The 24,296-nt window shown below is 57.7% G+C and overlaps 1 protein-coding gene across 1 annotated transcript in view; it reads left to right on the forward strand.

Moving 5' to 3' along the window:
* Nucleotides 1–24,296, forward strand: part of Thsd4 (thrombospondin type 1 domain containing 4) — a 252,433-nt gene that overhangs the window by 57,682 nt on the left and 170,455 nt on the right. Inside the window, exon 6 of the mRNA XM_048369064.1 lies at nt 17,844–17,980. Within this exon, the coding sequence (XP_048225021.1) occupies nt 17,844–17,980 (137 nt within the window). The remainder of the gene's footprint in view (nt 1–17,843; nt 17,981–24,296) is intronic.

Consider the following 24,296-nt stretch of genomic DNA (forward strand, 5'->3'; position numbering starts at 1 on the left):
TGCAGGAGGATCGTGGCCGGTAGACCATACACAGATGTGCCCAGCCCGGGGTCCCCGGCCTCATCCACACGCGTCTGCTCTGAACATGTTACCTACCTCTTCTCTCTCTCTCTCTCTCTCTTCTATGCCAATCCTGGGGCTTGAACTCAGGGCTCTACCACTTGAGCCACAGCTCCACTTCTTCTTTGTGGTTACTTAAAGGAATCTCATGGACTTTCCTTCAGGGCTGGCTTGGACTGACGGTCCTCAGATCTCAGCCTCCCGAGTATGTAGGATTCCAGGCCTGAGCCCCTGGCGCCAGGCTTTGCCCGCCTCTTTATCTAGTTAGCATCATTTCATTTTAGGAAACCAACATAATAGATTTAATGAGTCACTTGGACCGTGGGATTGGGAGAGAAACTAGTTATCAACCGAGTCTTAAAGTCTGCCTGGAACATTGTGTAACGGCCTTCCCCACAACGTCCCATGGTTCCTGTCATTACGTCGGCTTGAATTTGATTCCGTGTTAAAGCAGCAGAGGCCCCAAAGAATGTGAGTTCCACAGGAGAGGAGGAGGGGACTTCTCCTTAGAGAAGGTAAATGCGATGCTAGACTGGTGGTGCCCCCCCCCCAAACTCGGAATTTAGTCTTTAGACCCCAACAGGTGGCCAGAGCTCTAGCCATGCCATTCCTATTTCAGGAGAAGATGGCAGAGAAGGGGCGAAGGGGGGCGGGTCCAGACAGGAGTGGTGCTGTACCGGGGACCCTTTTCCACACAGGTGACGGCGGCTTCGCCAGAGTTGTCAGGAACATTCTTTTTTTTTTTTTTTTTTTTTTTTTGCCAGTCCTGGGCCTTGGACTCAGGGCCTGAGCACTGTCCCTGGCTTCTTCCCGCTCAAGGCTAGCACTCTGCCACTTGAGCCACAGCGCCGCTTCTGGCCGTTTTCCGTATATGTGGTGCTGGGGAATCGAACCTAGGGCCTCGTGTATCCGAGGCAGGCACTCTTGCCACTAGGCTATATCCCCAGCCCCAGGAACATTCTTGAGACATACTGACTAAGGGGTTCACATGTGCTGGGCTCAGAACCTCATGGGTCTCCCATGAAGAAACTCCTGGCCCCCCCGCCCCGATTGACTTTGGATGGCTTGTCTGCCCATGTGAACTTCCTACACCAGGGCCCTTCTGCCCGCACTCAGAATGACACCCTTCAGTCTTGCAGAACCATTCCCCAGTGCCTTATGGAAGCGTGGACTTTGTGGCACTCTCGTGTGTGCTATTAAAGCCCGTCACTTAGCCCAGATGGAAAGAACCCTCCGATCACGCCGGTCATCCCAGCCACTCAGGAGGCTGAGATTTGAGAATCGCCGTTCAAAACCAGCCCAGGCAGGAAAGTCTGTGAGACTCATAATCTCCCATTCATCGCCAGAAAGTTGGAAGTGGCGCTGTGGCTCGAAGTGGTAGAGCGCTAGCCCTGAGCACAAGAACTCAGTGCCTAGGCCCCGAGTTCAAGCCCTATGACTGACAAAAAATGGCAACAGAAACTAGTTATGGGCCATGTCGGGAGTTTGTCCGTATGTCAGCATCCCAAGGTGAATTAGTAAAGAGACCACATGTAACAATCTGAGCAAGGCAGGACCCGCTGCTTCTGGAAAGCTCTGGAAGATTCTGCTTCCCCACCTCCCTCATCCCAAGTCGACGGTCCAGAAAGCTTGGGATTCACACTTCCGCCTTGACTCTAGGAGAAAACAGAAGACCTGGTCCTAAACTCGGAATCCCAGAGCGCCAACGTCCTGGGGGTGGAAATCCTGGGAAGTGGGCTTCTCCCACAAAGCCAGCCTCCAGCAACGCCGGGCAGGAGTGGGTGGCGCCATTTTGCTTGCTTTTATATGATTTCACGGCGACTTTTCCCCGCTCGATAGTGGTGTCGGGTCCCATGTTGTATCGTAACCATAAAATTACTTTCATGGAAAATAGCCCGGCCAGGCACCAGTGGCTCCCGCCAGCGCTTCCGGAGGCTGAGACCTGAGGATCTCAGTTTGAAGCCAGCCTGGGCGGGAACGTTCGTGAGACTCTTTATCCCCAATTATCCAGCCAAAAGCCAGAAGTGGAGGTGTGGCTTAAGCGGTAGAGCGCGGGACTTGATAGAAATAAACTAAGAGACAGCACCTAGGTAGACCCTTAGTTCAAGCCCAAGCACTGGCACAAAAAATAGTTTTTCTCTCCCTTCCACATTTTAAGATCGTATTCCAAGAAATAGGTTAGAATAAATGAGTTATTAAAATGTTAAAAGCAGTCATCAGTGTGAGGAACATGGACGTGAACGCAACAGCGTAAGTGCATTCCTGAGCTTCTCAAACATCACAAGGTAATTCTTCTTTAGTTATACGATTTAACTAAAAAACACGCACAAAATAAAAGCAGCTAAAACAACTCGAGACCCGTTAAAAATAACAAATGGGGTAATGCAGACCCAACTTAAAAGAATCTTAAATTCTTATACTCAATTTAGTAGGGGCAATTTTTTTTTTATTTTCTTAAAATCCTAAAAATCCACTGACACAAATAAAAGCCAACAGTTGCAAATAAAAAAAAAAGAGCGTTAAAACGAAAAGGAATGAAACGGTAACCGGGATTATTTTTTCCTTTTCATATGTGTCGAGGGGAGTGGAAATGGGCTCGGCGTCCATTCAAAGGCGTCCAATAATGAGCGACTCCCGACGGACCCCTTGGCTTGCACACAATGTGGCGTTTGGCCTGCAAGGGGTTGATGAAGGCAAGGGGCCTTCACGTTCTGGCTTGTATGTCCTGACCCCCACCCCCTTGCAGGGGAAGCTGGCTTCCCCGGGGTAAGGAGACCCCGGAGGCTGAGTCCCGGAGATGGAGACTTTAGGTGGCCAGCCAGGGATTCAGACCGGCTGGAGAATATGTGGGTATCAGAACCATCTAGAAAGAAAGGAGCAGAAAGAGTGAGGAAATCTAGTCCAAGGAGCAGACCTGAACAAATTGACTAGTCTCCCCGCTCCCCCCTCCCACCACCCCGCTTTGGTACCGGTTCTGAGGCTCGAACCCAGGGCCTAGTCACGGTTCCTGAGCTTTTCCATTCAAGGCTGGCGCTCTGCCACTGGAGCCACGCAGCTCTGCTTCTGGCTTTTTGGGTGGTTCATGGAAGATCAGCGTTTTCATGGAACTTCCTGCCCAGGCTGGCTTTGCACTGCGATCCTCAGATCTCAGCCTCCTGAATAGCTAGGATGACAGGTGTGGGCCGTCCCCCCTGGGCTGGCTTAGTAGTCTTGATGAATCTTTGTATCTTTTCCTGGCTAAAACTGTGTTTCGTGTGGTAACTCCTAGCAGAATTCTCAACTCACGGGGATACTTGGTGTGAATTCTTGCATCACGAATTACCACAAATACTGACCTCAATAACGCAGTAAACGCTACCACAAATTAGGCGCCGGGCTGGACGTACACAGGGTTCAGACGATGTGGATTCTTTTATTTTGCAAATCCGGTTTTCTCATTCTCCTTCTTCACCTGCCCTCCCCCCATACCACGCGTCTTTTAATCTATACAAATAACGAGCCCTCCATTTATATGGTTAGTGTAAAAATAAGTGTGTTAGGAAGTGTGGATCTCAGATGCCTGATACCATCTGCGCCTTAGAATGCAGGACTTAATTCCGCGCTCTGAATTCATTAAGCTCATGTCTCAGCTTATACACCTGTGCTCCGGTCACCGGGTTTCCCAGGCAAGGATGGGGACACTTTTGGCTCTGGGTCCTTTTGGGGCCAAGCTCTGGTCTCTGATCCAGGTCCTTGGGCTGCCCTGAATCTCTGAGTCTGTATTCTAACCATCTGTGCTCTGGTGTGTTTTCCACTTTTCAGAGAATGGGCCTCCTCCTCCTCCTCCTCCTCCTCCTCCTCCTCCTCCTCCTCCTCCTCCTCCTCCTCCCCCTCCTCCTCCTCCTCCTCCCCCTCCCCCTCCCCCTCCCCTTCCCCCTCCTCCTCCTCCTGTCCTCCTGCATTCAAGTTTGAAGTCCGAGCTTTACCTTTGCCAGCTAGGCGGGCACTCTACCGCTGAGCCACGCCTCCAGCCCTGCCTTGCACCATTTATTTTCCCAGATAAGGTCTGTCTCCCTGCTCGGGCGTGCACGCGGACTGTGATCGCTGGCAGGAGGGGCGTGGGCCTCCATGGCTCCCCCCTTGAGGTGGAGTCTGGCAGACTCCTGTGCCCCAGGCTGGCCTGGACAGGCCATGGGGTCCCCCCAGATTCTCAGGCAGGCACCACCGTGCCCAGCGAACGCGTGGAAGTGTGGAACTTCAGAACTTCTCTTTCCAGGCTAGACACACACACACACACACACACACACACTCCAGCTCAGCCTCCCCAGTAGTTAGGGTTTCAGGCGTGAGTCACTGGCGCCTGGCCTTGTTTGTTTTATTTGTAATGCATCCTCCATCGTGCAATAAACCCCTCTGTGTGGCGCGGTTCTCCTGATGGCTCCGAGCCGCCGTGGGCCAAGACCCACACAGGGGGAAGCGAGTCTCCTCCTCCCGGCCCCACCCGCTTCCGCTCTGCCAGCCGGTCTGGACTGGTTTCCCAGGCCGCACTGGGCAGCAGGTGCTGGGTGCGGCTGGGGGTAGGGGGGGGGTCTGACGCTCTGCTCACCGTTTTTCTTTTAAGACTCTGCACCTGTGAGAGAGAAAAAAAAATCGAGGCCGCTTCCGACGGCTGATTGAAGATGTGCGTGAACCCAGACAAGTGTCTCTGCTAACGGTAGAGCTCGAGGGTCAGGAAAAGCTGAGCAGAATGAGCGAGGGCACTTTTCGCTTACGATTGATAAAAATCAAGGGCGGCGCCAGGGATGGTCTAGCCCGCCGTCCTAGCTACTCGGGAGCCTGCGGATCACAGTTCAAAGCCAGCCCCCGAGAAGAAAGGCCCACGAGACTCTTGCTCCCCGGAGAACTACCCAAAAAAACCTGGACGTTAGAACTGTGGCTAAGATGGTAGCGTGCAGGCCTGGAGTGAATAAGTTCCGTGAGCGTGGGAGGCCCTAGTTAGTTAACTAAAATACAGCCTTCCCCAGAGCCTCTGCGGGGCCCGTCACCGTGGAAATGCGTGTTTGGTAGCAGAGTAAAATTTAGATAAGAATCGGTTCGTGGCTAAAAATATCCCCAGCTTCTCCTGACAGGTTGTATTCATCATCCGGGGAGGGGAAGACAAGCCGGGGCCGAGGGGGAGGTCAGGCGGCGGCTGGAGTCTCCCAGACTTGAAAGGAAGGCCGCGGGAGGCCTCAGCCCCGAGGACGTTCACATCGGGAGGGGAAAGAAGCGATCTGACCTCCAACTGGCCTTCCTTCTAGAAGGTTCTATGGAGCAATCCCTGTCCCGGTGCACAACGTCCTTTGCCGCCAGCTGAAAGGCAGCCTGGAAGGGAACGGGAAAGCGAGAACGAGTGGACGGACGCCCCCGACGGCGTGGCACCCACAGGGAGGCTCCAGCTCCGCCCGGGCGAGCGACCGGTGTGGCCTGGCCCTCGTGGACTGCGGACGTCAGTGTGACGCCACCGGCCGCGTGGCCGCCCCTGCCTTTCGGAGCGGCCCCAGCTGCTGGCGGGGACCTGAGGAAGACTCTGCATCTGTGGGGGTCACTTCCGACCTGAACCCCCTGACGGACAGGACCTTCCCGGGGCCTGCTGAGCCATTCTGCACCATGAGTGTCAAAGTGACGTCGGGTCTTAGCCAGGCGCCAGCGGCTCACACCTGCGACCCAGCGACTCGGGAGGCTGAGATCTGAGGCTCGCGGTTCAAAGTCAGCCCAGGGCAAGACACGTCTGTGGGACTCTTGCCTCCACGGAGCCGGCCAAAAGCCAGCCGTGGGAGTGCGGCTCAAGAGCGGTGGAGCACCAGCCTTGAGCAATGGCACTCAGGTCTCGAGTTCGATCCCGTGTGCCGTGCGGCACTGCGTTCCCAGAGCCCGGGGTCCAGATTCCCGCGGGGGCAGGGAGCAGAGGGGCTCTGTGTCCTCTGCCGGGCCCTCGGGTCCTGTGACGCAGCCTGGCCGGGGCTGGGACCCTGCGGGCCGGGCCTGTGCTCCGGGGCGGGGTGCCCGGCCAGCCCGAGGCCCCCCGGTTCCCGTCACGGAAGATCAGAACGGCCCTGGCGGTTCCCAGCAGCTGTCTCTGCACATCTGGTGTGTGTGGGGGAGCGGTGCCTGCGCTGGCTGGCGGGGGGGGGGGCGGGGGGCCTCGCCACCCCTGGGCTCCACAGGAAAGATGAGGATTGGGGCAGCTGCCAGCAGCCGGGGCAATGCGGGGGGGGGGGTGGGGGGGTGGGGCAGAGAGGGCCGGGAGAGTTCCCGGGAGCTCAGCCTTGCACCCAACACCCCAGCAGACAGCCTGGCTCCCTCCTTCCCCTTCTCTCTCCTTTCCTCCCCCCCACCTCTCCCTCCCCCCTCCTCCCGCCCTCCCTCCCCACCCCCACTTAACATAATGATCCGCTGTCTCTGTCACGCCCGCCCCGTATGTGGAACCCAGAGATGGCTACGGACGAGGCCTCTGCCCTCCTCGAGCCAGGCGTGGTGACGCGGGGTAAACTGAGGAAAGCTCCAAAAAGGAGCTCACACATTATCAGTGTTATCTTGAAGTCTGTGTGTGTGTGGGGGGGAGGGGTTTTAATGCCAGGGGATGAGGACAAAACGTCTCGATTCATGTCGCCCCTCCATGGTTCCCCTCCCCCCAGCCCTCCCTCTCCCCTCCCCTCGAGTCACCTGCCTCCGTTTTCACACGTGTGTGCGCGGAACACAATGACCGAGTTCGCCCACCCTCCTTTCTGCATTCGTCTGTCCCCACCACACACACACACACACACACACACACACACACACACACACACACTCGTGTTCCAGCGCCCTGGTGTTCATTTTGTTAAGCTGCAGTTCGTGGTTCACAGGACCTTACACCATTGGAATCCGCCCCTGCACACTCTCACACTTTGTTTTAGTGTGTGTTTACACACGGGATTATGATGCGGATCTAGCGTCCGCGCAGGAGCGGAAGCCTCTCTGAGCCTGACTTACTTCAAACATGGTTTTTCGGTTGTCCGGGTCCACTCATTTCCCTGGACAGGACAGACAGTGTCATTATTTCTGACGAGTTGTGTGTGTGTGTGTGTGTGTGTGCGCGCACGCACGCGTGTGTGACATCTTGATCCCGTCGTCCGTTGAGGGGCCCTGGGCTGGTGTGGCGTAGCTTTGGCGAGCCGCGTGGGGACGCGTGGGGACGCGTGTGTCTTTCCGCCACGCTGACGGCGCCATTTCTGAGACTTCCGTCCCCGGCTTGTTTCTATCCAGCGGGGCTGGGCGCGCCCACGGGTGCTGCCACGCCCACGGGCGTTCTTGTTCCTCGCTCTCTCCGGCTCTGCAGCGGGCAGGTGCCGGGCTGACACGAGGATCCCGAGGAAATCCTCCGGGTGACCGGGTGGCCCTGGCGTGGGCACGCGGGGTGCGGCCGGATGTCGCCCTTCAAGGCGCAGGGCTCAGCCAGCTGGGAGGAGCCAGGCAGCGCTCCTCCGGAGCAGCCCCCAGCAGAAGCAGGGGGAGGGAGGGAGAGAGGGATTGGGGGGGGGGCCCCACGTGCATCTGGAGCCCAGCGAGGCCGGCAGGCTTCCGCCCGCTCCTTTTTGAAGCTGTGTGTTCAGAAAGCGGCTGCGGCCCCGCGGCAGATGGGAGCCGATGGGCTGGGTTCCGCGGGGTGGATGGAGGAGCTGAGGCCCCGAGCTCTTGGCAGGCAGCCGTCCCCGAGGGCCGCACGGCCGCCCTCATCTCTGAAACACCTTACGACGGAGCGATGAGTGCTGGATCCTGAATCCCCCCCCCCCGGGTCCGGGTCAACACGAGGTGCCTGGAGCCTGACACACATCGGAGATGGGTCAGCCCTTAATGTCTTCTCTTGGGGCTGATGGCTCTTTGCTGCTCAGCGTGGATTTGGAGATGGTATTCCAAAGAACGGGGCCGCGTACCCTCCCCTCCACCTCACAAAAGAAACCCATGGTGTGTTGTGTTTTGTGGATCTTTCCCCTTTTGGTCTGTCATGGACTTGAACTCAGGACCTTGGCGCTGTCCCTGAGCTCTTCAGCTCAAGGCTAGCGCTCTACCACTCGAGCCACCACACCCCTGCCGGTGTTCTGGTGGTTAGTTAGAGATAAGAGTCTCACAAACTTCCCTGCCCAGGCTGACTTTGAACCGCAATCTTCAGATCTCAGCCTCCCGAGTAGCTAGGATTGCAGGCGTGAGCCACCGGCACCCAGCCTAGACTTTAAAAAAAAAAAAAAGGCACAAAACAAGGTCAGGCATGGTAGCACATGCCTGTAGTCCTGGCTACCTGGTAGGTGGAGGTGTGAGATCCTATCTGAAATTCTGTGGCTCAAACGGCAGAGCGCACGGTCCTGAATTCAGTCACCAGTACCGTGAAAATAAACAAGCAAGCCACAAGGAAAATAAATAAAAGACATGAAATGGGAACATGTCTACAACAACACGTGCTTTCAAGACCGCCACCCCCCCACCACGTCAAAAGCAAATCTCATATTGTGTCACAGAGTCTGGGCGAAAACCTCTTTCAGAGGAGCAAAGGAAAAGGATCTGGTGATTGATTAGTGATGCCTGTCCTGGGCGTGGAAGGGGGTCGGGGTGGATGAGCCGAGCCCGGGCCCGCGTGGCCTTGCCTGGTGCAATGCAGCCCTGCGGCCCCGTGCAGGCCTCACGTCTGAGGACGAGGCCGGATTTCCACCCGAGATCACCCTGTGCACGAGGGGCCGGGGCCGGGGCGGGCTGTTAGGGACATGGTGGGGGGGGGGGGGGAGCGGCCCCTGAGTGGCAGGTCTCAGTCTGTGCTCCCCATCCCGCTTGGCCTTTGCCCTCACGGCCGGCGCGCTCCCCCGTGAGCCGCAGCTCCACTTCTGGGCTGTTTTGCTGGTTCACTGGAGATAAGAGTCTCCCCGTGGACGTTTACTGGCCAGGCTGGCTTTGAACTCAGATCCCCAGATCTCAGCCTCCTGAGTAGCTAGGACGACAGGTGTGCGAGCCGCCGGCTCCCAGCAAGTGCTTGGGCTTTCCATGGCCTTCTGGAGACTTCCCCGAGGGGTTCCCTTGTGCAGGGGAGCGGAAGGGCAGACTCCGTCCTCAGGTCCTGGTGTGGGTGTGTAGTCTCTCCCATCTCTCCCTCCCTTCTCGAAGGCCTCCGATCCTCCCTCCTGGTTTATGTGCACTTAGGGGGATTTTATTTGTGCATTTCTTTGAGAATAACGGCCTCAGTGCCCACTGCTCTTTTCTAAAATAGCGTGAGTCCCGTATGAAGAATTCAAAGAATCTAGTTGAAAGCCAAGAAACAAATAAAAATGACTCCGGGACCACCGCCGACCGTTCACTGTTGACAGTAGGCGAAGGTCACTGTCGCAAGCATCTCGTAGACGAGGGAAGGAGGGAGGGAGGGGAGGATGGAGGACGGAGGGAGAGAGGGGAGGGAGGGGGGAGGGAGGGAGGCAGGGACTCCGAGCGAGGGAGAGGGAGAGGCTCTCTTTTGATCTCCACAAAATTCCATTTTCCTTCTTGGAGTTTAAAAATAGCACCGCGGGTGGAATCTCGGACTCTGCTTTGGGCAGGGGTGGGGGCAGGTTGCCACGGGAACCAGGGGGCCCACGTGACGGATGGAGGAGAAGGGAGCTCAGAACCTGGTCCCCCTGCTCACGCCCGCCACCCCAGCTGAGGTGCGGGGGGGGGGGGGTCATGGTTCTAGGCCAGTCCAGGCAGAACATTTCCCAAGACCCCCCTTCTTTTCTTCCTTTCTCCTTTGTTGTTTTTTTAAATTGTGTTCGTCTCGAGGCTTGAACTCAGGGCCTCGGTGCTGTCCCTGAGCTTTTGTACCCCGGGGCTGGCGCTCTACCACTTGAGCCACAGCGCCACTGCCAGCTTTTTGCTGGTTCACTGGCAATCAGAGTCTCACTGACTCTTCTTGCCTGGCTTGGCCTCAAACCATGCTCCTCAGATCTCTGCCTCCTGAGTAGCTGGGATGACAGGTGTAAACTCCGGCTCCCACCCCCCACCCGCCCTCCCTCAGACCACCCTTCTCGAGCTCCGGTGCATGGTTTCAAGTGGCCCTGTGGATTCGGATCCAGGAGGTCTGGGTGGGCCTGGGCATCGGCATTCAGCTGGTGTCCTCAGAGGCCTGGTGCTCACCGCCCTGGTGATGGGCAGGAGGAGGTGGGGGCAGGGAGAAGGTTACGCCGGGTCCCCAGGAGCCTGAGTTTTCCAGACCATTAATTTTAACGTCATGCAAATGGGTTTAAGGAAGTGCTGACGTGCCGTTGGTGTAAAAGGCGAGGGTCACGTGATAATTAAATCTCCCCATCTATATTTTATTCCAGCGAGCACATTTACAGTGTTTTCCTGGCCTCGCTTGGGGTGATGGAGTTCAGGTCCTATAATTATATAAGTTGCAAAGCACCAAAAAAAAAAAAAAGGTGAATTTTGATGCCAAAAACAAGCTGAGGTCCATTAACTTAAGTGTTACGAAGCTCGACTCGGTTTGACTATAGGCCCTTGCTAAGAATATCCCAACGTGGGAGGGGGGAGAGGGGAGGGGGAGGGAGGAGGGGCTCCGTGCTCTGTCTGGGTGGGGTTCGTTCAGAATTCAGGGAGAAGGGAGGAAAGGAGGGAGGGCGGGCGCCTGGGCTGTTTTTATGCCTTCCTACGCCTTTCAGAGCCACAGATCCATTTGCCAAGGGCACGGGCACGGTGTTCCTGGTCAGTGTCAAGGAACTCCATGTCTCTCCAATGCTGGGCTTTTCCGCCCAGCTTTTTGCCGGGCTCAGCTCCTTCTGCCACTTCTCAATGCGTTTGTTCCCCCCCCCCACACACACACACAAAAGCTGCCTCTGAAGAGGCAGGAGGGCCCTAAACGCTGCACTCTGCCCTTCTGTGGCTTCCAGAACAATCTGACCACAGGACAGGGCTCAGGGCGCGTTCCCGTGGGGCGGACTCGCGGTGGGACAGAGTTGATGCTTCCCCGGCCTCTCTCTTTGGGCTTTGCCTCCTTTCCCGGCTGGCCAGCGCTGACCGGCCTGTGGGAACATGGTGGGGGGCAGCGGGGGGGGCAGGCCCAGCTCCTCCGGCGACCCCGACGCTCTCCTGTGCCCAGTCAGGCTGAGGTTTGGCTACCACCTGCTTTTTGTGGTGGTGGTGGTGGTGGTGGTGGTGGTGGTGGTGGTGGTGGTGGTGGTGTTTGGGTAGCGGTGCTAGGATTTGAACTCAGAGCTCTGTCCTCGCTGGGCCCGTGTCCCGGGCTTTACTTAGGTCGCTCGTTCCCAGGGGACGTGGTGTATGCCATCAGGGAGAGGCGTGGAGACGTGCACAGGGGATCTGGCTCCGTCAACCCGGCCAGGCGGGTTTGATTGTACTTGCATCTCCTCTGACATTCACTTGCATCCTTGTCTGGTTCCTGCGGATTTATAGCGATTTATAGGGTCGTAAAAGTAGCTCAGCTGAAGACAATGGACGAGAGGCTCAGAGCTGTAAAACGTGACCCCCCCGCCCCCCGCCGCCTCCCCAGGAAGAGCGCCTTCCACGATGCCTTTCTTCCCCGGAAAATCGTCCCCACGTCTCCCCGTGGAGCAAGGCGCCTTCCGGATGGCTGGAGAGGGTGGGATGTTTCCAGAAGGCCAGCTCAGCTCCTCAGCCTCGCTCCTGGCATCGGGCAAGGGAAGAGATGGGGCGAGACGCTGGAGCGATGGGCGAGCCACGGAGAGAGGAGGCCACGGGCCACCGCGCCACGGGAGGCGGAGCTTCCGTTCTCCAGCTGCCACCTTTTTTGGGGGGGGCACGCAGGAGCATTAGGAAGAATCGGGGGCCGGGGGCAAAGATGTGCCGAGCTTTAGGAATCCCGGTTACAGGTGCGTGGGGGGGGGGCACTTGGCTTTCAAGAGCTGGCTTCACCCTGGTGCTGAGGGGTCCTCGTGCCCTTGGGGGGCCGGGGGGGGGCGTCCCGCAGGCTCCCCTTACACCTGACCACCAATATGAGCTTTCGCCTGCCATCCCAGCTACTCAGGAGGCTGAGACCTAAGGATTTGGGTTCGAAGCCAGCCTGGGCAAGAAAGTCCGTGAGACTCATCTCCAGTGAACCGCCAGGAAACCAGAAGTGGAGCTGTGGCTGAAAGTGGTAGAGTGCCAGCCTTGAGCAAAAGAAGCTCAGGCCCTGAGTTCAAGCCCCACGACCGCTCCCCCACCAAACAAACAATCAGAAACAAAGCAGGCAGTTATTGGACAGTTTGCCAAATAGAGTTGAGGCTGTAAAGGTCATAGTTGAAAGGACTGCCAGCCCAAGGAAAACAGACACGCACCCCCGCCCCGCTCCGGCCAGACAGCTTCAAGGTGGAGGGACAGGCTTGGGGACGGGCCTCAGGCCCCCCGCATTGGGAAGAAGCGGCCAGGGTGGGTAAAGGGCCCCACCAGCGCCCCGCAAGAGAGCGGGAAGGTCTTTCTCGGTAAACTGCGGGTGTGTGTATCTGTTTGGTGTCCACTTACAGGAAACGAAGGCAGGAACTCTTGCAGAAAGGCAACTTTGTGCGAGACCCAGGCCCGGCGCTCGGAGCTGGGAGGCTGCCGTGGGGTCTCCCTGCTGGGGTGGCGTGGGCACAGTCCCTCGGGGGCTTTGTGTTTTGGTTTCTTTAAGGAACGCCGCCGTCCGTTCCGAGGCCTTTGCCGAGTGTTTTCAGCGCTGAAGAGCCGGGCTCTGCAGAACTCATCTGCACAATGAGAACAACAGCAACTCCAGCTGCTGGGCAGGGGCCGCGACAGCCGGTGTTGTCTGGGTGACCCCCCCCCCCCCCCCCCCGTCAGGGGAACCTTCTCGGACCCGCCCTGGGTGCCGCGCTTTGCTGATCGTCTGGCTCCAAACCAACCCGGAGGAAAGCATCAGTTGTGGTTTATAGAGTGACTAGTTACAGACAGGCCAGCCTGAGAGTGAGGGGGTAGTGTGTGTGTGTGCGTGTGTGTGTGTGCGTGCATGCGTGCGTGCTCAGAGATAGACAGATGATAGACAGATGATAGAGACAGACAGATGTTAGAGATAGATGTTAGGGATGTATAGGTAATAGAGACAATAGAGAGAGATGTTAGAGGTAGATAGGTGATAGAGATGGATAGATAGACAATAGAGATAGATGGTAGAGGCAGACAGATGATAGAGACAGACGTTAGAGATCACTAAGTAAATGCTAGATAGGTGGATATAGGTGAGGACAGATGATAGATGGTAGGCAGATCTCATCTATCTACCTATCTACCCACATCTCTATATGACTATGTCTACATGTATATCTGTCTGTCTGTCGTCTGTCTAGTTTGTTTTTCTTCCCCATTTTCTGCCCAAAGAACTCAAAACTCACCCGATTCGTCTCGGGAAGATGGAGGTCGGCTCTCCCAGATGTTCAACGCTCAGGGTCAATTCTGGGAGCCGGTGGGTGGGTGGTCAGTGGGAAGACGGCCGGATCTGACAACCCCAGAGCCGTGGGGGTCTCCCCCCCCCCCCGCCACACCACGCAGGACACTACCCGTGGGCTGTGGGCAGGCACCGCCCCTCCGGTGGGGGGGAGTCTCAGTTGTGTCTCCCCCCCCCCTAGTTTATTTATTTATTTATTTTTTGGCCAGTCCTGGGCCTTGGACTGTCCTTGGGCCTGAGCCTGAGCACTGTCCCTGGCTTCTTCCCGCTCAAGGCTAGCACTCTGCCACTTGAGCCACAGCGCCGCTTCTGGCCGTTTTCTGTATATGTGATGCTGGGGAATCGAACCTAGGGCCTCGTGTATCCGAGGCAGGCACTCTTGCCACTAGGCCATATCCCCAGCCCTCCCCTCCCCCCCCCCCCCCCCCCCCCAGTTTAGAAGAACCATCCTGGAGATTCTCAGGATTCTTCCGTCAGATTCCTCTGGGTTCAAGCTGACTGAGGCCAGGGCCCCAGGTCGGGACCCCAGGCAGCCGCCGGCCCGGGATGTCGGGACTTGGCTTTTGATCTTCTGTTTCTCCCCCAGCACCTCGAGTTCCTCTCTCCTGGGGGAGGTGGAGGCCTTGGTTATGTGGCCACCAGGAGTTACCTGCTTTGGGGGATCGCATGCATCCTGGGCTGACAGCTCAAAACTGTGCTCGGGCCAGGTGCCAGGGGCTCACGCCTGGCCATTGAGCTGCTCAGGAGGCTGAGATCCGAGGGTCGCAAGTTCGAAGCCAGCCCAGGCGGGAACATCTGTGAGACTCTCATCTCCACCCAATGAGCCACCAGAAAGCCGGAAGTGGAGCTGTGGCTCCAGTGATAAAAAAAAACGCTCAGGGACAGCACCCAGGACCAGGGTGTGCGCACACGCACACACGCACACACACGCACACGCACACGTGCACTGGAAGTATCTCAGTAAAACCCAAGACTGGAACACAAACTCCCTGTGCCTCGTTGTACATAAATCACCACCACTAAAATAAAGCATACATCTTAGGGCATGGCCCAGGTGGTCGAGCACCAGCCTTGAAGCAAAGAAAGGCACTGTTCAGCGGCCAGTGGTCTCAGGGAGTCCAGAAGAACTTAATCCCGGGGCAGGACTGTGCAGAACGCCCCCCCCCACCACGGCCACCCCCATCCACGGGCCCTGGAGCTGCCAGGTGGTTTGGTGACGGTCTAGCCAGCGCCTCTTTGCCTGCCCTTCCACCGGAGTGGAAATGCTGGCAGGGCTCCCCTCCCCCCCCCCCCCCCCCCCCCCCCCCGCCTCAGTGAGCCCCACCCTTCCCCTCCACCCGTCTGCCCCTGGCCCCCAATACCATACCACCCTGTCTCTCCGCCCGAGTTCCAGCCCAGTTAGGTTCCAGTGCGGTCCCCTCCCCCAAACCCCGCCGTGCCCTCCCCCACCCTCCTTTGACAGGGAGCCAGCCTGCCCCCCAACTTCTCATGCCACCACAAGAAAACGTGGGTTTCCCAGTCGTCCCCAGTCTCCTTTGTCTCTGGGGAAAACACCGCACACCACACACAAAAGGAGCTTGCAGCTGGCCAGCGGGGCGGGGTGACATCTTTGAAAGCCAGGCTCCCCGGGGATTAGCTCGCATTCATCCCCTTCAATGGGGGTGGGAGGCGGCCTGCCCAGGCTCGAGAGCCCCCCCTCCCCCCGGTGCGGGGGTGCCCTCTGTGTTTTCCTCCCGCAGGCCGTGTAGACTGGGGTGGATCGTGTCCTGCCTGCAGAGCAAGAGGGCAAAGCCGGGGCCCGAGTACACACATGCGCATGCACACGTCAACACACGGCACGTGCTTACACACGCACACACGGGCACCGGCAGGCATCCACCGATCATTCCTAAAAACCGATGAAGATCCAGACACCGCCTGGTGTTGCTGAGGTGCGGCTGCTCCTCATCCGGGCTCAGCTTCAGGCGATGATGACGGTGACGATCTTCCTCCCCGTCCTCCTCCTCCTCCTCCTCCTCCTCCTCTCCTCCCTCCTCCTCCCCCTCCCCCTCCTCCTCCTGCTTGTGTGTGTGTATCCCAATACAGGGCCTTGAACTCAGGGCCTAGGCCTTGTGGGGCACACCTGGAAGTCAACTAGCCGGCCCCGCCTGTGTCTCAGTCTTGGGGCCACCGTGTGGCTAAGATGGCGGCGCCTAACAACAACGCGCAGCTGCTACGAGTGTCTTGGGTGATAACCCGGAGGCGGCTCTGTGGGCGGTGACCCCCGGCTCTTCCACCTTTGATGGACAGCTGGTGCCTCCCCTTACACCCCTCCCCTTCCTGCCGATCTTAGACCTGATTGGCTCCTGTGCCTTATATTAGTGGCACGCACTTCCCCAGTAAACGAGAGCTCGCGCCGACTTGACTCCCAGGCCGTCTGATTGTCCTCCGGTGAGGGAGGGCTGGGTGCGGGCGGCCTGCCGGCCCTTCTCCTTCCTTGGCTCGTCGGTCGGGGCGTGCCTTCCCCGTCTCTCCCGTGGGTCGGGGAGCCTGGTTGGGGGGGCGGTGGCTAAAGACCCCGACGGGGCACCATCCCAGAGCTGTTCCACTCGAGGCTGGCGCTCCGCCGCTTGAGCCACGGCTCCCCTTCCGGCTGCTGGGTGGCTCGTTAGAGACGAGAGTCTCGCCGGCTTTTCCTGTGCAGCCCGGCTGGAAACCACGGTCCTCGGGCCTCAGCCTCCTGGGCAGCCGGGGTGACGGGCGGGAGCCACGGTACTGACCGCTCCTCTCCTTCTGCAGCCCGAGGTGGCAGACGCGGCCCGGCGGCACCCGCGCAGGAGGGTTTGTCTCGGGGTCGTGGGACGTGCGCCCGCCCCGTGGCCGTTCCTCCCCCGGCAAGGACGGCGTCTCCGTGGCCTCCCGCCCACTCAAACCCCGGCTTGATAGTTTGTTCGATCGTAACGTGTTAGGATGGACCCGTCGACCCGTCCTAACGTAACCTTCCAGGGTTGTCAGTGGCGTAGTGGCCTTTTTTTTTTTTTTCCTCCTTTTCCATAGCGACATTTGTTTTCAGTTACTTTTCCCAGCTCTCGATTTCCTGGGACAGGAGAGGAGCGGGAAACTTGCCCCCGGGGGAGGCCGAGGAGGAACTTGGCCAGAGTCCGGCTGTGCCACGAGGGGCGTGGAGTCACGAGTTCAGGCAGTGCGCACGCCACAAGCCAGAGTTTTTGAGAATGCAGATTCCCAGGCCCCCGGGGACCGACCAACGGCATCAGGAGAGTTGGAGACACAGTCAGACGCTGTGCTCACGGTTAGAGCCGGGTTTAAGTCCGTGCCAGGGATAGTTCAACCTAAGTCTTTTTATTATTATTATTAAATCAGTCGTGGAGTTTGAACTCAGGGCCCAGGCGTTGCTCCTGAGCTCTTCGGCTCAAGGCTAGCGCTCTGCCACATTGCGCCACTTCCGGTTCTCTGGTGGTTCGTTGGAGATAAGCGTCTCGTGGCCTTTCCTGCCTGGGCTGGCTTTGAACTGCGATCCTCAGATCTCAGCCTCCTGAGTAGCCAAGGGCACCCTGCTCAAGCCGAGCCTCTGAAGACAGTTGAGCAAGGCTCCCAGGGCAGGGGCGGGTGGCGGGGTGGTAGGCGGGCAGAGCTGGGTGGGATGAGGCTGTGCACGTTGGCGCCGTAGCTTCTCTAATGGAATGCACCGACCACCTTTCCTCTCCCAGAACAGGGAAGAGCTGAGCACGCGTCCTGCCCCTCTCCTTTCCTCGCATTTTCCTAGGTTTTCTTTTTCTCGCTTTGTTTTTGTGTTCGTTTCCAGAGCAGAGTTTGACACCCCCTGAAAGCAATCCCTTACCACACATTTGTCCTGGAAAAAATACAGTCTGGGGGAAGTGCCTTACAGAGTAAACACCCAAGCTGGGAATGTGGCCTAGTGGCAAGAGTGCTCGCCTCATATACATGAAGCCCTGGGTTCGATTCCTCAGCACCACATATACAGAAAATGGCCAGAAGTGGTGCTGTGGCTCAAGTGGCAGAGTGCTAGCCTTGAGCAAAAAGAAGCCAGGGACAGTGCTCGGGCCCTGAGTTCAAGGCCCAGGACCAGCACAAATAGATCAATGTACAATCTCATCCCTAACCCCCGGCCATGGGAAATCCAATGGCATCTTCCGTCTTTTACATCTTGAAGGAGAGCGTGATTGTCAAACACCTCGAGGGCGTAGAGACCAAGTCGATTTGTGGGGGCACAGCTAAGGGAAGGGGACACTTCCCGATGTGCCCGTGGCCGCGTCTGTCGGCCGTGATGTGCGGAGACCCCCCTCGGGCGTGGGGCGTCGTGGGGGGGGGGCCCTGCCCTGCGGGGGACTGACCTGGCATCTCTCCTTCCTGCTAGGAAAGGGCAGCCGCAAGTGCGAGCTCAACTGCCAGGCCTCGGGCTACCGCTTCTACGTCCGGCAGGCGGAGAAGGTGATCGACGGCACCCCGTGCGACCAGGACGGCGTGGCCATCTGCGTGGCGGGCCAGTGCAAGGTGAGCGTGGTCCCATCTGGGGTCACCGCGGGCCCCTCGCGGAATGGCTCAGCCCCAGGAACGCCTGGCCGCATGGATGGCAAGAATGGGACGCAGACACCCACAAGGGAGGGCCGGGCAGCCGCGAGGAAGCATCCGATCCGTGGCTCTGTGGCTGCCGGGAGATCGCGAGCCCTGGGCCTTGGGTTCGGGACTCCCGCCGTGGCGTGAATGGCGGTCACCGCCAGGTGTTCCTCGGGGGCTGCCGCAGTCTGGCTGGGGTGTGGGGCTGTGGGCCCGGCATTGCTGGCGCTGTCCACGAACCCGTGGCACGTGGAAGGCCACGTAAGAAGGACGTGGCATCTCCCCCCACCCCGGGGAGGCGGACTTCCAAAAGCAAGTGCTTTGTCCTTTAAACAGAGGCCTCTCCACGCCCCGGGCCTCCTGCAGTCTGTCCAGAGGCACCCCGGCTTTGAGAACATCAAATCGGAGGATGCTGGGCCTGGACGGAAGGCCCCAGGGGTTAGAGCGGGCGCCACAGCCCAGGCCTCCAGCCTGGCCTCCTCCCTCCTCCCTCCTCCCTCCTCCCTCCTCCCTCCTCCCTCCTCCCTCCTCCCTCCTCCCTCTCCCGTCTCTCCATGAATGAAGGTCTCCCCTTCTTCATGGTGTTGGGCCAAGCTTGCGTTTCCTTCCAGCGCCTCCACTCGTGGTTTCCACGCGTGGGTTCGATTTTACTCTTCTCTCCTTCCTCGGTGCTGCCATTATGGTGACTGAGCAATCCTAATGGACCTCCTTTGAGCCTCCCTGTGGGACAGCCGCGCGCGCGCGTGTGTGTGTGTGTATGTACTTTGAGATTCGGTTCAACTGCATCACGCTGTCTACACAGGCGTGCGCACGCACGCACGCTCACGCGCGCGCACTTACATTTTGAAAGCGATAGAAGCCCCCCTCCCCCGGTATGGGGTTGGCCCGGTGACTGACTAATAATAATAATCGCCATAGTAGCAGCAATTAGGACAGTTCTGGGAAAGCCCAGCCTAGGGCTTCTTGCAGTTGTTGGCTTTGGGGGGGGGAGGGGAAGCCGGGGAGACTGCTGTATGAATGCCTGCCCCCCATCAAATGGGCGGTGCCATCCTCACGTTGGATTTTCTAGGGACCCCAGCAATTTCCCCCGCCTGAACCCATCGCTGAACGAGGTGACATTGGCCACTTGTCCCATGTACTTTGCTCATATTTCATCTTTACACTCTCCTGGAAGAAAGTGCTGCTAGTCCCGATTGTGGCTAAGAATGTTCTGGACTGAGTCTCCGTGAACGTCCTCTCCGGGTCCCCAGGGACGGAACGGATCACGAATCCAAGGGTCTGATTTTCAACTCCCAACGTGTGTGTGTCACAACTGGACCCAGCAGAACCTCAGTGTAAGTGTGCGTGTGTGTACACGTGTGCACGTATGCATTGTGTGCATGCATCTGTGTGTCCATGTGTGCATGTATGTGTTGTGTGTGTGTGTGTATCACCTACTGCTGTGACCAGCAGCACCTTTTGGTTTGGGGGCGTCCGGTCTCTTTCTAGCCGCTGCACAGTGCGTGTGCATTGGGTGTGACCTTCAGAGGTAAGAGCTGAAGTCCTATCTTCGCGTGGACACCGATCCCCTCGGAATGGCTGTGGGGGGCTCCCTGCCGCCCTTTGGTGGAACCCCGTGTCCTCTTGTTGCATGTCTGCCTTTACAGACGAAATCACTCTGCTTCAGGCTGGGGATGGAGGTGTGGCTCAGGTGGTAAAGCGCCTGTCTAGCAAGTGTGAGGCCCTGGGATCGATCTCGTGTACAACCCCACACCCCCCCTCCAAGAAACAAGTCCCTGTGGGGCGGAGTAACCTGGCTACCGTTCTGCCCTGGGAAGGACGCTGAGGAACGGGCTTTCTAGAACCAGCTGGGACTGACACCTAGTGTTGCAGGCTGAAATCACAGCCATAGTACAGGAAAGGCCGATCGTTTCATTCCAGGCTCCCCACAGACGAGACAGACCCAAAGCCGGGCATGGGGTTCAGAGGCGCTGCTCACGGCTCCCTACACGCAGTGTGCAGACCCCAGACTCGCTACTGCCCCATCCTGGGTGGTGCTTTTAGCTCAGTACCCCTGGCTCCGGGTCTTCCCGAGCCTGGTGTAAGCAGGTTCCCCTGATGGCCGTGCCTTGGGACGTTTGTGAGATTCTGCCCTGGGGGAAGATCTGGGCGTGGCTGTCGTCCAGCACGGTGAGGGACGGCTGGGCTGGTGTCTCTGGCCAGAACCTGGGTTTGGGCGGGGAGGGGGGGGTGCCCGGCCTCATCTGAGGTGGCGGCCAGGAGCGGCCAGGAGACCAGGGCCGAATGAGATCGAAGGCCCTGGCAGGGTGCTGGCCAGATGACAGACTGCGACGTGTGTGTGTGTGTGTGTGTGTGTGTATGTGTGTATGTGTGTATGTGTGTATGTGTGTATGTGTATGTGTATGCGCGCACGCGCGTCAGTCCTGGGGCTTCAACTCAGGGCCTGAGCACTGTCCCTGGCTTCTTTTTGCTCAAGGCTAGCACTCTACCACTTGAGCCACAGCGCCACTTCTGGCTTTTTCTATATATGGGGTGCTGGGGAATCGAACCCAGGGTTCCATGTATACGAGGCGGGCACTCTACCACTAGGCCATATCCCCAGCCCCCGTGGGCCTCTTATCTGTAAAATAACCAGCAAGAAACCAAGGTGGAGGTATGGTTCACCTGGCAGAGCGCCAGCCCAGCAAGCAAGCTAAGCGAACATGAGGCCCTGAATTCAAGCCCCAATACTGACAAAGAGGAAAAATAAATAAATAAAAAGACAGCACAGGTGCCTCGTGTGCTAGATGTAGCCCTGCCCCCAGGACCTCAAGGTAATCAATGAAAAGCCTTCTAGAAAGTCTCGAGTGCCCTCCGCGGCCTGCAGTTACCTCAACACGCCACGAGATGGCGCCCCGACACAGCGGGAAGAATCTTAAATCAAGATGGAGCAGAGCTAACCTGTTTTGCAGAAGCCAGAAGGGATGGGAACAGGCGAGGCTGGGCCTGAACTTGGACCGGGCCTTGCCGATCACTGCCCTCGGCCTTTCTGACTAGAGTTAGAGCTGCTGTAACGTGCTGTAAGAGTGCACTCCAGTCAACTGCTTTGTAGCTGTCCTGGCTTTATTTACCCTCACTCTGTGTGTGTGCGTGTGTGTGTGTGTGTATGCCAGTACTGGGGCTTGAACTCAGGGCCTGGGCGCGGTGCTTGAGCTTTTTCTGATCAGTGCTGGTACTCTACTACTTGAGCCACACATTCACTTCTGGTTTACTAGAGACAGGAGTCTCACGGACTTCCTGCCCGGGCTGGCTTTGAACCGCCATCCTCAGATCTCAGCTTCCTGAGTAGCTGGGATGACAGGCGTGAGCCACTGGCGCCCAGCATAGCTGGTAAGCTTGTAGCGCATGTCCTGTAGCCTCTGGTTCTGGCTACGGTGATCAAGTTTAATCCTGGGAAGAGCTGACCACACGGTACTCCACAGAGCCCCTGTCCCTCCAGCCCATCACCGGGGCTGGTTTCAATTTAGCTGACCAACAAAAGACGGTCTGTCTGTGCCGCTAACCGGTCGACTCTGAGGATTTCTCCTAATAGGTTGTGTTCTTGATCATTTTTACGACGAATACGAGCAGTACAAGTATAGCACAAGGAGTTTCATTGTGTGATTTTCGTAGCGGAAAACAGGTGCTTTTTGGTTCTCGTACCTCATTGCTCTTCTTCTCCTTCCTGCCAGGACCCCCACTTCCCAAAGACCCCCCCCCCACTTTACAGTCACGTTCCGTTGTGATTGGCAGTGCCCAGGGGAATTTTAGGTCCAGCTTCCCCATCCGAAGTGAGAGACAGGTGGCCTTCCTCTTGGATTTGATGTTCATCAGCGTCCTGGAAAGAATAGGGGATCGCGGTTCAAAGCCAGCCCAGGCAGGAAGTCCAGGAGACTTTTTTATTATTATTATTTTTTGGCCAGTCCTGGGCCTTGGACTCAGGGCCTGAGCACTGTCCCTGGCTTCTTCTTTTTGCTCAAGGCTAGCACTCTGCCACCTGAGCCACAGCGCCACTTCTGGCCATTTTCTATATATGTGGTGCTGGGGAATTGAACCCGGGGCTTCATGTCTAGGAGACAAGCACTCTTGCCACTAGGCCATATTCCCAGCCCCCTCCAGGAGACTTTAATGTCCAGTGAACCACCAGAAAAACCAGAAGCGGCGCTGTGGCTCAGAGTGGTAGAATGGTAGCCTTGAGCAAAAGAGCTCAGGGACAGTGCCCAGGCCCTGAGTTCAAGTCCCATGACTGACTAAAAAGGAAAGAAAGAAAGGAAGGAAGGAAGGAAGGAAGGAAGGAAGGAAGGAAGGAAGGAAGGAAGAAGGAAGGAGAGAGAGTGGGGCTGGCGTTCAGGGGTGCTCGGGCCTCGGCAGCGCGGTTCACCGTGGGCTTTGATGGAGAGGAGGGGTTCGCGGCTCTGTGGGTGAGAACTACATCGCTTTGCAAACCCTCCCCCTAATACAGCTGGTAGAAAGACAGGTGTGGTCCGTGCCAGTGAGGTTTTCAAAGGAAGAGATTGGATGTGTTTGGGTGCAAGTTCAAAGGAAAGGGGACTTCTTCGACTACGTTGGGATTCGAACTCAGGGCCTTGTGCTTGCCTGGGCAAGCCTGCTACCACCTGAGCCACACCCACGGGGGGGGGGGAGTCTTTACAAGCAGAGGTCAGGTGCCTCTCAGTGAGGGAGCTGCGTGTCTTCGCTGGACCACATGGGGCTGGTGATGGAGAAACCTCACGTTACTGGAATGGAAGGGTTGCGTCGTGTTGTTTTTTTTAAAACCAGTGACTGCCCTGTTTCTGATTGACAGTGCGGCTTTCTGAAGGGGCGGGACCAACCCACCGGGGCGGCGGCCTCATTTATCATGCTTTCCAAGGGGACAATCCATCCTTCCTGAGAAAGCTGATTATTTTCTCCCCTGATTAGAAAGGCTCACATTTGAGGGTCCCCTGCAAGTGGAGACCCACAGAACCTCCCCGCGGGGTCCAAAGGCCCGCAGGGCACTCTGGAATACTTCACATTTTTCCACTCCAGGTGTCCTTGCGTGTGTGATCCCGATGTCTTGCTGTTTGTAGGTAGGGAACAATGTTATATTGTTTCTCTACTTGCTTTCTTAATTTTTTTTAATAAAAGACCCATGGCCTTTCCCCGCCGCCCCCCTTCCTGGCCCCGGGTGCTGCTCTTCTTTAGTCTGGTCTGTTTGAAATCCTCCCTTTCTTCCTCCTGTGACCATGGGGCTTGGGCCTCACCCCCGGGGCCCCCCAGGCCTCGCCCCAGACCTTGACCCTGCCAGTCTCCACCTCCAAGGAGTCCTGAGCCCAGCTACCAGGTTGCAGGTGACCTGGGGCAGTATGGCCTCCAAGCTCAAGATCACACTACTCAGTCTTCCACGAAACTCTCCATAGAGACACAGGACACATGCCACGCAGCGAACTTCCCATGCGGTAACTTCTAGCGAGGCAACTTGATGGGCATCTCCTCCTGTCTCAGTTCTACATCTCTAGCTCTTTCCTGTCCCACCTTCCCCCCCCCCCCCAGTAATGGGGCTTGAACTTGGGGCCTGGGCGCTGTCCCTGAGCTCTTTTGCTCCAGGCTAGTGCTCTACCACTTTGAGCCACAGAGCCACTTCCGGTTTCCTGGTGGTTCATTGGAGATCAGCGTCTCAATGGACTTTTGTGCCCGGGCTGGCTTTGAACCATGGTCCTCAGATCCCAGCCTCCTGAGTAGCTAGGATGACAGGCGCGAGCCACCGGTGCCCGGCTTTCTTTCCAGTTTCTAATTTTCAAAAAAAAAAATCGGCATAAAAGCAACCACCTTTGTCGTCTCTGAGCGGCGGCGTTACCACAAGCATCTGCGTGCCACAGGAACTCCGGGACCCAAACCGAAGCCCTGCAGCCATAGAGCACCGCCACCCCCACCCCCACCCCCCGGGCCTGGGTAGGCCCTGGCCCCGTGACCGCACTGCACTTGCTAAGAGTTTGGCTACGTTAAGTCTCCTACTTGAGGGAAATCAGGTTGCGATCGTCATTTCAGTGACTGGCTTGTTTCCCTTTACCACAGTGTCATCATTCCATGCCAGCCACTTCCCAGCCTCTGACAGCCTCTCCCTCTCTCTCCCTCCCCCCTCTCTCTCCCTCCCTCTCTCTCTCTCTCAGGCCCAGTCTGTTCCATCGTCTGTCTGTACCGCATTCTCTTTACCCAGTCATCTGTCAGTCGTGCTTGGGTTTGGTTTTTGTTTTGT

This window comes from Perognathus longimembris, chromosome 20 (genome assembly GCF_023159225.1).
Source record: "Perognathus longimembris pacificus isolate PPM17 chromosome 20, ASM2315922v1, whole genome shotgun sequence".
Taxonomy (NCBI): domain Eukaryota; kingdom Metazoa; phylum Chordata; class Mammalia; order Rodentia; family Heteromyidae; genus Perognathus; species Perognathus longimembris.